Consider the following 13,654-nt stretch of genomic DNA (forward strand, 5'->3'; position numbering starts at 1 on the left):
TAATTTATGATTGCCATCACCTGTGCTGAAACACCTTTGATTGCCGGCACCTGTTTTGAACAGGTAATGGATAAGAAAGGTGTTTCAGCACAGATGATGGCAATCATACATTAAGAGAAGTCCAGGAGCAGAGCATTCTGTCCCTCCTGGAGAGGGTCATGTTGGGAGGTATGCATAGATCTTAACATATCTAAGCCATTCCTTAAATGTCAGACAAATATGGTTCTAAAATCTTATTTGTTTTCTTCTGTTGTATTAGGAGATTGCAATGCTCCTGAAAAAGTCGAATTTGCAGAGCAAGCGACGGATACTCTTGATAAGGCCAGCTTTCCTACTGGTTCAGTAGTGACATATAGTTGTCAACCTGGCTATAAACGTATAACTGGCACAACTGTAACTTCAAAAAAATGTTTACCTGACAATACATGGTCACAACTTGATGTATTCTGCGAGCGTAAGTATAAGATTATTATTATTATTATTATTATTTATTATTATTATTTTTTTTGCAAATTGTTTTTATTAAATACAGTATTACTTTTTATTTTGTAATATTGAATATCAAAAGGATACCATGCATAGATCTTGTCGTCCAAAAACAAATTTTTTTATAGTGGCTTGTATCACATGCTAAACTTACAACAGCAAAAGAAAAGGCAAAGAAGAATAACTGAATAAAAGGAGGAGAGAAGGAAAGAAAGACGTCCTCACAGCCCAAAGGTCTTTAGAAAAAATATTATTAGGGGGTTACACCAGAATAGCCCACTAATTTCACAATACCCCCAAGTGTAAATATTTATAATGATCTGATTCTTTGTAAACCAGCCAAGGATACCAAGTAGCAGTAAAGACCTGGTTTATAATGGCTAAGGAGGAGATCAGGTCATCCATAACCATATAATGTTCTATGTGCACACACCATTCGGGCATGGTGAGGCTAGCGACAGACTTCCAATGTACTGGGATAACAGCCTTTGAGGAACTAAGAATATGGCGAGGTAGTGTCTTTTTATATTGGGATTGAGGCCTTCGTACAAAAATCAGACGCCAAAAGCTAGGGAATAGAGGCAAGTTCTCCTGAAGAATGATACTAGTCGTTTCTATTACCTTTTGTCAAAATGGTTGAAGAAGGGGACAATCCTAACAAATATGTAAAGGAGTTCCAACAGCTGCCATGCATCTCCAGCAAGTATTCATGACTCCAGGATACATTTTAGCCAACAGACTAGGGCAGCGATATTACTTTGTTGTGCGTTTCCATCCAAGATTTTTCTTATGTTTTTTTTTGTTTATGGAAAGATAGAAACCTGTGATGCCTCTCTCTGCTGATATGGTTGTCACACCTTGAGATGAGCCAATTGTTTTTGCCTCATCGTACACCTTTTTACTTTTATTTTGATTTTTTTTTAGCATAATCACATTAATTTGGTTGTACCTCCTCATTGTCACAGTACTGGAATTCATTAGATCTAGCTCAGGGCCCTTGGTCTGAGTTGATGTACAGAAAATGGGGATGCTTGATGTTACTTTTGACTCGGGTTTTACAGGAGATTAAGCACATTAGTGACACATAAGGACCATGGACTGGTGATATGCAAGGATACTGAAATGGAACTAGGAGCCACCAGGTCACCGGGCGGCCATTCACCTAATGATACATAAAGGCCAGTCAGGCCTCAGGTCCACTCCAGAAGCAAAGCAACCCCTGGAATTCAAAGCAGCTGACAGATGGAACCAGAATCCAAATCGGGAAATTGAGTATTATGTAACCAGAAAAGAGCTTGAGGAAACTATATCCCTGGTACGTCTCTGATGCAAGGACCGGGAATCCGGATGGGGAACTCAGAACAGAGGAACAAACCAGATAAACAGTATTGGGCACCGTAGTGCTTAGACCTTCAGTTAGCCCCGAGGACAGCCCACAGGCTGCAGTTAACGTAGATCTTTTTTCCAGGTCTGAGATACGATAACAAATCCCAGATAAACTGCCTGTTTTTGGGTGCCGCGCAACCTGTTGACACACAGGTCCAGAAACTTATCCTGGGTTCTATGTGAGAACTCTCAAACAGTTCATTTACCGAGCAAAGAAAAAGGGCTCTAATTGAGGGTTCCGTATGCTATAGCGGTGGCCAGGATGCTGGCAGTCAGTATACAGTCAATGACATCCTGGCCGCCAGTCCTGGTGGTGGAGGCCACCACCCTTTCTACCCATTTTGTTAAATGAACGCGTCTAATTGAATTACCCTTTTCTCTGACGTCCTAGTGGATGCTGGGGACTCCGTAAGGACCATGGGGAATAGACGGCTCCGCAGGAGACTGGGCACATCTAAAGAAAGATTTAGGTCTATCTGGTGTGCACTGGCTCCTCCCCTATGACCCTCCTCCAAGCCTCAGTTAGATTTCTGTGCCCGGCCGAGCTGGATGCACACTAGGGGCTCTCCTGAGCTCCTAGAAAGAAAGTATAGTTTAGGTTTTTTATTTTACAGTGAGACCTGCTGGCAACAGGCTCACTGCAGCGAGGGACTAAGGGGAGAAGAAGCGAACCTACCTAAGTGGTGGTAGCTTGGGCTTCTTAGGCTACTGGACACCATTAGCTCCAGAGGGATCGCACACAGGACCCAACCTCGTCGTCCGTTCCCGGAGCCGCGCCGCCGTCCCCCTTACAGAGCCAGAAGCAAGAAGGTCCGGAGAATCGGCGGCTGAAGACTTCTGTCTTCTCCAAGGTAGCGCACAGCACTGCAGCTGTGCGCCATTGCTCCTCATGCACACCACACACTTCGGTCACTGATGGGTGCAGGGCGCTGGGGGGGGGCGCCCTGAGCAGCAATATTAACACCTTGGCTGGCAAAACTGACACCATATATAGCCCCAGAGGCTATATAGGTGTAAATTACCCCTGCCAGAATAACACAAAAAGCGGGAGAAAGCCAGCCGAAAAAGGGGCGGAGCCATCTCCCTCAGCACACTGGCGCCATTTTCCCTCACAGCTCCGCTGGAAGGATCGCTCCCTGGCTCTCCCCTGCAGTCCTGCACTACAGAAAGGGTAAAAAAGAGAGGGGGGGGGGGCACAAATTTAGGCGCAGTATAATATATATATATGCAGCTATAAGGGAAAACACTCTTTATAGGTGATATCCCTGTGGTATATAGCGCTCTGGTGTGTGCTGGCATACTCTCCCTCTGTCTCCCCAAAGGGCTTTGTGGGGTCCTGTCCTCTGTCAGAGCATTCCCTGTGTGTGTGTTGTGTGTCGGTACCGCTGTGTCGACATGTATGATGAGGAAAATGCTGTGGAGGCAGAGCAAATGCCTGTAAATGTGTTGTCACCCCCTGAGGGGTCGACACCTGTGTGGATGGACTTATGGAAGGAATTACGTGACAGTGTCAGCTCCTTACATAAAAGGTTTGACGACATAGGACAGCCGGCTACTCAGCTTGTGACTGTTCCAGCGTCTCAAATGTCATCAGGGGCTTTAAAACGCCCGCTACCTCAGATGGCAGACACAGATGTCGACACGGATACCGACTCCAGTGTCGACGACGATGAGACTAGTGTACCCTCCAATAGGTCCACCCGTTACATGATTGAGGCAATGAAAAATGTATTACACATTTCTGATAGTACCCCAGGTACCACAAAAAAAAAGGGGTATTATGTTCGGTGAGAAAAAACTACCAGTAGTTTTTCCTGCATCTGAGGAATTAAATGAGGTGTGTGAGGAAGCCTGGACTTCCCCCCGATAAGAAATTGATAATTTCTAAACGGTTATTGGCAGCGTACCCTTTCCCGCCAGAGGATAGGTCACGTTGGGAAACGTCCCCTAGGGTAGATAAAGCGCTTACACGTTTATCAAAACAGGTGGCACTACCGTCTCCGGATACGGCCGCCCTAAAGGATCCTGCTGATAGAAAGCAGGAGGCTACTCTAAAAGCTATATATACACACACGAGCATTATATTGCGACCAGCGATTGCATCAGCATGGATGTGCAGTGCTGCTGCTGCGTGGTCAGATTCCCTGTCGGATAATATTGATACCCTGGATAGGGACACTATTTTGCTGACAGTAGAGCATATAAAGGCTACCCCACAGCAAAAGAAGGCACCGTATTATCAAGTACAGTCCTTTCGGCCCCATAAACACAAGAGGGCTCTAGGCGCATCCTTTCTGCCGAGAGGCAAAGGTAGAGGGAAAAAGCTGCAGCATACAGCCAGTTCCCAAGAGCAAAAGTCCTCCCCCGCGTCCGGTAAGTCCACAGCATGACGCTGGGGCTTCACAGGCGGATCCGAGTACGGTGGGGGCCCGTCTCAGAAATTTCAGCACACAGTGGGCTCTCTCACAGGTGGATCCCTGGGCCCTTCAAGTAGTATCTCAGGGGTACAGGCTGGAATTCGAGACGTGTCCCCCCCCCCCCCCCCCCCCCCCCCCCCCCGCCGTTTTCTAAAATCTGCCTTACCAGCAACTCCCTCTGCCAGGGAGGCAGTGTTGGTGGCTATCCAAAAACTGTATTCACAGCAAGTGATTGTCAAGGTACCCCTCCATCAGCAAGGGAAGGGTTACTATTCCACAATGTTTGTGGTACCGAAACCGGACGGTTCGGTGAGACCCATCTTAAATTTAAAATCCTTGAACACTTATATCAAAAGGTTCAAGTTCAAGATGGAATCGCTCAGGGCGGTTATTGCGAGCCTGGACGAGGGGGATTACATGGTCTCCCTGCACATCAAGGATGCGTACCTGCATGTCCCCATTTACCCTCCTCACCAGGAGTACCTCAGATTTGTGGTACAGGACTGTCACTATCAGTTCCAGACGCTGCCGTTTGGGTTATCCACGGCACCGAGGGTCTTTACCAAGGTAATGGCCGAAATGATGATACTCCTTCGCAAGAAGGGAGTTTTAATTATCCCGTACTTGGACGATCTCCTGATAAAGGCGAGGTCCAAGGAACAGTTGGTAGTGGGGGTAGCACTTTCTCGGGAAGTGCTACAACAGCACGGCTGGATTCTCAATATTCCAAAGTCACAGCTGGTCCCGACGACACGTCTTCTGTTCCTGGGAATGATTCTGGACACAGACCAGAAAAAAGTGTTTCTTCCAGTGGAAAAAGCCGAGGAGTTGTCATCTCTAGTCAGAGACCTCCTAAAACCGGGACAGGTGTCGGTACATCAATGCACACGAGTCCTGGGTAAAATGGTAGCTTCGTACGAAGCGATTCCATTCGGAAGGTTCCACGCAAGGACTTTCCAGTGGGACCTGTTGGACAAATGGTCCGGGTCCCATCTCCAGATGCAACAGCGGATAACCCTGGCGGCAAGGACCAGGTTGTCGCTGCTGTGGTGGCTGCAGAGGGCTCATCTACTAGAGGGCCGCAGATTCGGAATACAGGACTGAGTCCTGCTGACCACGGATGCCAGCCTTCGGGGCTGGGGCGCAGTCACACAGGGAAGAAATTTCCAAGGACTGTGGTCAAATCAGGAGATTTCGCTTCACATAAATATTCTAGAGCTAAGGGCCATTTACAATGCCCTAAGCCAAGCAAGCCGGTACTGATCCAATCAGACAACATCACGGCGGTCGCCCATGTAAACAGACAGGGCGGCACAAGAAGCAGGAGGGCAATGGCAGAAGCCACAAGGATTCTCCGATGGGCGGAAAATCATGTGTTAGCACTGACAGCAGTGTTCATTCCGGGAGTGGACAACTGGGAAGCAGACTTCCTCAGCAGGCACGACCTCCACCCGGGAGAATGGGGACTTCATCCAGAAGTCTTCCAAATGCTGGTAAACCGGTGGGAAAGACCACAGGTGGACATGATGGCGTCCCGCCTCAACAAAAAGCTAAAAAGATATTGCGCCAGGTCAAGGGACCCTCAGGCGATCGCTGTGGACGCTCTAGTAACACCGTGGGTGTACCAGTCGGTTTATGTGTTTCCTCCTCTGCCTCTCATTCCCAAGGTACTGAGAATAATACGAAGGTGAGGAGTGAAAACTATACTCGTGGTTCCGGATTGGCCAAGAAGAGCTTGGTACCCGGAACTTCAAGAGATGCTTTCAGAGGACCCTTTGCCTCTGCCGCTCAGACAGGACCTGCTGCAGCAGGGGCCCTGTCTGTTCCAAGACTTACCGCGGCTACGTTTGACGGCATGGCGGTTGAACACCGGACCCTGAAGGAAAAGGGCATTCCGGAGGAAGTCATCTCTACCCTGATCAAAGCCAGGAAGGATGTCACCGCAAAACATTATCACCGCATTTGGCGGAAATATGTTGCTTGGTGTGAGGCCAGGAAGGCCCCAACGGAGGAATTTCAACTGGGTCGATTCCTGCATTTCCTGCAAGCAGGGGTGACGTTGGGCCTCAAATTGGGGTCCATTAAGGTCCAGATTTCGGCCCTGTCGATTTTCTTCCAGAAAGAACTGGCTTCACTGCCTGAAGTTCAGACTTTTGTCAAAGGAGTTCTGCGTATTCAGCCTCCTTTTGTGCCCCCAGTGGCACCTTGGGATCTCAATGTGGTTTTGGAGTTCCTGAAATCACATTGGTTTGAACCACTTAAGACTGTGGATTTGAATTATCTCACGTGGAAAGTGGTCATGCTGTTGGCTCTGGCTTCGGCCAGGCGTGTGTCAGAATTGGCGGCTTTGTCCTATAAAAGCCCTTATCTGATTTTCCATATGGATAGGGCAGAGTTGAGGACTCGTCCTCAGTTTCTCCCGAAGGTGGTATCAGCGTTTCACTTGAACCAGCTTATTGTGGAGCCTGCGGCTACTAGGAACTTGGAGGATTCCAAGTTACTGGACGTAGTCAGGGCCCTGAAAATTTATGTTTCCAGGACGGCTGGAGTCGGGAAAACTGACTCGCTGTTTATCCTGTATGCACCCAACAAACTATGTGCTCCTGCTTCTAAGCAGACTATCGCGCGCTGGATTTGTAGCACTATTCAGCTGGCGCATTCTGCGGTGGGACTACCGCAGCCTAAATCTGTAAAAGCCCATTCCACAAGGAAGGTGGGCTCATCTTGGGCGGCTGCCCGAGGGGTCTCGGCTTTACAACTTTGCCGAGCTGCTACTTGGTCAGGGGCAAACACGTTTGCAAAATTCTACGAATTTGATACCCTGGCTGAGGAGGACCTGGAGTTCTCTCATTCGGTGTTGCAGAGTCGTCCGCACTCTCCCGCCCGTTTGGGAGCTTTGGTATAATCCCCATGGTCCTTACGGAGTCCCCAGCATCCACTAGGACGTCAGAGAAAATAAGAATTTACTCACCGGTAATTCTATTTCTCGTAGTCCGTAGTGGATGCTGGGCGCCCATCCCAAGTGCGGATTGTCTGCAATACTTGTAAATAGTTATTGTTACACAAATCGGGTTGTTATTGCGAGCCATCTGTTCAGAGGCTCCGTTGTTATCATACTGTTAACCGGGGTTCCTATCATGAGTTATACGGTGTGATTGGTGTGGCTGGTATGAGTCTTACCCGGGATTCAAAATCCTTCCTTATTGTGTCAGCTCTTCCGGGCACAGTGTCCTAACTGAGGCTTGGAGGAGGGTCATAGGGGGAGGAGCCAGTGCACACCAGATAGACCTAAATCTTTCTTTAGATGTGCCCAGTCTCCTGCGGAGCCGTCTATTCCCCATGGTCCTTACGGAGTCCCCAGCATCCACTACGGACTACGAGAAATAGAATTACCGGTGAGTAAATTCTTATTTTTTGTTTGTAATTAATTCACCCTTCTAAAAACAGGATTTTAAAGGTTTTCATAACAAAATCTGCTCTTTGAAAATGCATTGTGTTTTAATTTTTTTGGCAAATGTTAAAATCTACTAGTCCTCCTTTCTGCAGCGGGGTACACTGAGCTCCACAGGGATAACATCGGGGGTGTAGAGTAGGATCTTGATCCAAGGCACCAACAGGCTAAAAGCTTTGACTGTTCCCAAGATGCTCAGCGCCGCCGCCTCTGTAACCCCGCCTCCGTGCACAGGAGCTCAGTTTGTAAGTTGGTCCCTGCAGTGGCAGCAGCTAACAGGCAGGGCTGCTCCAGCAACCCTGAAAAGAGCTTTTAAAGTGAAGATAGAAGACTTCAAGGGCTTCAGCAGAGGCTCTGTCAGTGCTAGATGTCATTCTGACATCTCCTGCTGCAGCTCCCTCACCTCCCCCAGCGGCGCTACATACTCCCGTGTCCCTGGTTGCTGGGTACTTACAGCGGAGGCTCCGGTTTGGCAGGTCAGGTACACACACTCACCGAAGCTCTCCGGGATCGCGTGGCCGCATCTAGGGAGGAGGTAAGAGGGTCTCCCAGGCGGGACCCGCTGGAAATCGGGATCCGGCACGTCCATTAAGAGGCGGGCAGCGCGTGCTGGCGTGGACACTGTGTCAGTACAGGGACCACACTAGACCACCAGGGCAGGGGCACAGGTCGGTTTACCTACAAACCATTGTCTTATGGCCCACAGTACCCGGTGGTGAAATCCAGCAAGGGGATAAGGCTCTGACCTGTAGCCACTCCCCCAGGGCGCCATTTAGAGTGTTCCTTCCCTGGAGCTGCATCTCTCTCTCTCCCTCACTCCCTGTCAGTGTTTGGGCGCCATCTTCACATGCTGAGCTGATCCTGGGACTGTATGGACAAAGTTCAGTGCAGTTTTGTTGCTTGTCATAATTTCTGCATTGTACATGTAACTGTGTGTGTGTGCATATAGCTGCTGTGTGATTTCTACTTCGTGTATCTCACTCAGATTGCTATCCCTATATTCTGTACCCTGAGGGGGGGGCTAAGTGCGTCAGGGTTATTACTTGATATAGGTGTTTCACAGGATATTCTATTTTGTGTTTCTCTTACATCCTAGAGGATGCTGGGGTTCCATTTAGTACCATGGGGTATAGACGGGTCCTTTGGGAGCCACTGGCACTTTAAGAGTTTAATAGTGTGAGCTGGCTCCTCCCTCTATGCCCCTCCTACCAGACTCAGTTTAGAAAATGTGCCCGGAGGAGCCGGTCACAGCTAGGGGAGCGCCTAGGAGTTTTCTTAGTTCTATTGTTTTCTAGAGTTTGATATTTTACGGGAAGGCTGCTGGCAATAGCCTTCCTGCTTCGTGGGACTTAGGGGGGGAGTGGGATCCAACCCTTAGGTTAATGGCCCCTATCTCCGCTGATAGGACACTGAGCTCCTGAGGGTGATGATCATTAGCCGCCCGAGGCGTCCACTCCCACAGCATGCCGCCACCCCCTAACAGAGCCAGAAGAAAGAAGAGTGGTGAATCTGACGCCGGAGTCCCGGTAAGCGGGTCCCCGGCGAGAATGGCGGCACAAGGGTGGGAGCGCAGCTCTGACAGGCTGCGCTCCGGAAGGCTCAGCGGCACACTGTGTACGGCGCTGTGAGGGGCATCCTGGGCCAGCGCAATACCCTACACTGGTCAGACCCACTGTTTGCTGCAGCAATTACCTCAGGCCAGTATAATCTCTAAGTGCGGGTCGTTAAACTCCTTATTTAGGAAAACCTGAGTACACCCTGAGTTATTATCCACATCCCTAAAGAGTGTCTAAATTGTCAAGGGTTGTGTTACCTTTACCTGGTACAACCTCCATAAAGGCTGATCGCAGATTGAGACTAATCTATAATACTGTACACTGCTGCAGGTGTGACTCTGAGACCCACTTTTGCGTACATCTCTGGGGCTATTGTGACGTGGTCAGGCTCCTTACTTGATGATTTAGATTCTATGTATAGAAGTGACTTGTACTTGTTTCTATGTCACATACAGGATTCTACAGGCTTCACGGATAGACTCCATGAAGGAGATTGACCTGCGTAACGCAGGGACCACTGCTCTGGCAGTTTCGACACGCAGGGGGGCGGTGGCTACACCAGTGGACTGCGGATACAGAATCCGAGTAAGGTATGACAGGTCCGCCCTTCACAGGTAAGACCCTGTTGGGGGACACGGGATTATCCATGTCAATTGCGGGTAAGTCGGTATGTCTTCTTTCCGCAGCTGCACAGACCAGAACATTATATCCTACACCTACACTGCAATCCCTTCGAAACGCAAAGTTCAAACCTGATTCCACACATTCCTCCACTTCCTTTAGAGGACGTTGGGGAAATCCAAAAAACTTGCACCGCCAGGTTCCCAGGGACGGATTTCAGATTCTGCCTTTTTCAAACCCTTCGGTTTGTCGGTGGACCTCACTGCATGGGGATCAGGCAAGTGGGTGCGAGACTAAAGAGATTTGGTAACACATCTGGGCGATATCCTGCCTAGACCCCTGGAAACGGTTGACTTGCCCAGGGGTGTAGTCTAGAATTTCTAGCATTCCCTCCTCACAGATTTTTCAAATCAGGCTTCCTAGCTTCTCAGGCAGAAAGTGCGCTACGGCTGGTAGCTATCATAACATTTGTCAAACAAATGTCATTATTCCAGTTCCACCTCATTTACGTAACAGGGGTTACTATTCAAACCTAAGGTCATTGATTCCCTACTGGTGGGTGTTCGATTCATGATGGAGTCTGGGAGTGGTGATCTCTGATCGAGATATAGAGGAATTCCTGGTATCCCGGGATATCAAGGGTGTGTACTTCACATTCCAATCTGGCTGCCTCTCTATGCCTATCTAAAGTTGCACTACAACTATGTCACTTCCAGTTCTAAACAGTGAACTTTGGCTTCTACGCAACACCGGGGGTGTTAATCAGGGCCATGGCAGCCTTTATGCTCCTGCTCCACAAACCAGGAGTGGTCATAATTCCATATCGGGACGACCATAACATACTCCAGGGAACTGTTTTTACGGAGTGTTGCTTCCTCAAATCACCTGTCTCGTGATCTTGGGTGGATCCTGAAGCTTCCAATTTCACATTTGAAGCCGATAGAGAGGCGTTCCTTCCTGGGGATGATTCTCGACATGGTAGTGCAGAGGGTGTTGCTACCGGTGGAGAAAGCGTTGGTGATCCAATCAATGGTCCGAGATGTCCTGATGCCAGCCCGGGTATCGGTTCATCTGTGCATTCACCTTCTGGGGAAGATGGTTGCCTCCTAAGAGTCTCGACAGTACGGAAGATTCCTTGCACGGTCTTTCCCACTGGATCTCCTGGTCTTATGGTCAGGATCTCCTCTTCACATGCACCAGCGGATACGCCTGTCACAGAAAGCCGGAATTTCACTCCTCTGGTGGCTGCAAACTTCTCACCTACTCAAGGGCTGCAGTTTCGGGATACAGAATTGGATTCTTCTAACTACGGCTGCAAGTCTCAGAGGTTGGGAAGCCGTTGCTCAGGGGGAAAATTTCCAAGGAAACCGGTCAGTTCCTGCCAATAAACATTCTGGATCTAAAGGCTGTGTACAACGACCTTCTACAAGCGGCACATCTTCTGCGAGATCAAGCCGTTCAGGTTCAGTCGGACAACATCATAGCAGTGTCCTACATAAACAGGCAGGGCAGAACGAAGAGCAGGGCTGCAATGTTGGAGGTAACAATCTTCTGGGCAGAGAGCATGCGCGGGCGCTGTCGGCGATCTTCATTCCGGGAGTGAACAACTGGGAAGCAGACTTCCTCAGCAGATACGATCTCCTTCCAGGATAATGGGGCCTCCACCCTGAGGTATTCGCAGAGGTGACAAGCCGATAGAGTGTATCTCAGGTGGACGTGATAGCCTCTCGCCTCAACAAGAAGCTTTGGAGGTACTGTTCCAGGTAGAGAGATCCAAAGGCAGTGGCGGTAGATGCACTGGTAACTTCATGGATGTTCCAGTCGGTGTATGTGTTCCCTCAGCTTCCACTCATCACAAGGATTCTCCAACTTATAGTAAGAACAAGAGTTCAGGGGATCCTCATTGCTCCAGACGGGCCAAGAAGGGCTTCGTACACGGATCTTCTGTGATTTCTACTGGAGGATCAGTGGCCTCTTCCTTTTCGCGAGGACCTTCTACAACGGGCCATTCGCCTATCAAGACTTACCACTGCTATGTTTGGCGGCAGGGAGGTTGAACGCCAGATCTTAGCTCGGAAGGGCATTCCGAAAAAGGTCGTTCCTACCCTGATTCAGGCTAGGAAAGGAGTAACGTCAAAACATTACCATCGTATTTGGAAAAAGTATGGGTCTTGGTGTGAATCCAAGAAGTTTCCTACGGTGGGGTTTCAACTAGGATGGTTTTCTCCTCTTTCTGCAAGCGGGTGTGGATGTGGGCCTACGCTTGGGCTCCATAAAGTCCAGATTTCGGCTTATCCATTTTCTTCCAGAAACTATTGGCTGCTCTCCCTGGGGTTCAGACTTTCTTGAAAGGGGGTTCTGCACATCCAGCCACCCTTTGTGCCTCTTACGGCACCTTGGGATCTTAATGTGGTACTGCAGTTCTTACAGTCGGATTAGTTCAAGCTTTTGTAGGGGGTGGACGTAAAGTTTCTAACTTGGAAGGTGGTCCGATTGTTGGCATTGGCATCTGCTCGACGTGTCGAAATTGGGGGCATTGTCATGCAAGAGCCCCTACTTGTTTTTCCATGACGATAGAGCGGAGCTCAGAACGCGTCAGCAATTTCTTTCAAAGATTGTGTCGGTTTTTCAGATCAACATCCTATTGTGGTGCCAGTGTCTACTGACTCCTCATTTACCTCACAGTCCTTGGAGGTTGTGAGGGCTTTGAAAAATTATGTGACAAGGACTTCTCGTCACAGGTAGTCGGACGCTCTGTTTGTCCTTTATGATCCCAACACAGGGGTAAATTTACTAAGATGGGAGTTCTATTTAAGATGGGATGTTGCCCATAGCAACCAATCAGATTCTACTTCTCATTTATCTAGCACCTTCTAGAAGATAATTACTGGAATCTGATTGGTTGCTATGGGCAACATCCCATGTTAAATAGAACTCCCATCTTAGTAAATTTACCCCACGGTTGGGTGTCCTGCTTCTAAGCAGACATTTGCTCGCTGGATCATGTTTCCTATCCAGCATGCTTATTCTATGACAGGCCTGCCATGTCCAAAATCTGTTAAGGCCCACTCTACTCGTACAGTGGGTTGTTCCTGGGCATCTGCCCGGGGATGTCTCGGCTTTACAGCTTTCCCGACTAGTTGATTGGTCGGGGTCGAACACGTTTGTTGAAGTTCTACAAGTTCAAAACTTTGGCATCGGAGGACCTGAAGTTTGGTCAATCTGTTCTTCAGGGTCCTCAGCATGCTCCCTCCCGTTCTGGGAGCTTTGGTACATCCCCATGGTACTAAATGGTACCCCAGCATCCTCTAGGACGTAAGCGAAAATAGGATTTTAATTACCTACAGGTAAATCCTTTTCTTGCAGTCCGTAGAGGAAGCTGGGCTTTGTTTTCCTGCGTTGCTACTTAGTTAAGTATTGGTTCAGCTGTTGCTGTTCCTCTTTCATGCATGGTTTCTTCAGGTTACATGCTGTTTGGCATAGTTGCTTCCTGTTTCATGCTAGGTAACTTGATTTCTTTGTGTTTCTTTGATGGTTGGTATGATTTCTTCATGTTTCATCCTGTTAGCATGATTTCTTCATGTTGCCTGCTGGTTAACATGGTTTCTTCAGGTTACCTGCTGGTTGACATGGTTTCTTCAGGTTACCTGCTGGTTGACATGGTTTCTTCATGTTTCATGCGGTTTTGCATGATTTCTTCATGGTGCACGCTGGTTGGCATGGTTTCTCCATGTTGC

General features: G+C 48.7%; 1 protein-coding gene across 7 annotated transcripts in view; it reads left to right on the plus strand.

The window, feature by feature from the left end:
* LOC135045631 (complement receptor type 1-like) overlaps nt 1–13,654 on the plus strand; it is a 363,785-nt gene that overhangs the window by 140,472 nt on the left and 209,659 nt on the right. For all 7 annotated transcript variants that reach the window (XM_063955316.1, XM_063955317.1, XM_063955320.1 and 4 more), the window contains exon 3: nt 260–454. In XM_063955316.1, the coding sequence (XP_063811386.1) occupies nt 260–454 (195 nt within the window). The remainder of the gene's footprint in view (nt 1–259; nt 455–13,654) is intronic.

The sequence above is a fragment of the Pseudophryne corroboree genome, chromosome 2 (assembly GCF_028390025.1).
Source record: "Pseudophryne corroboree isolate aPseCor3 chromosome 2, aPseCor3.hap2, whole genome shotgun sequence".
Taxonomy (NCBI): Eukaryota; Metazoa; Chordata; class Amphibia; order Anura; family Myobatrachidae; genus Pseudophryne; species Pseudophryne corroboree.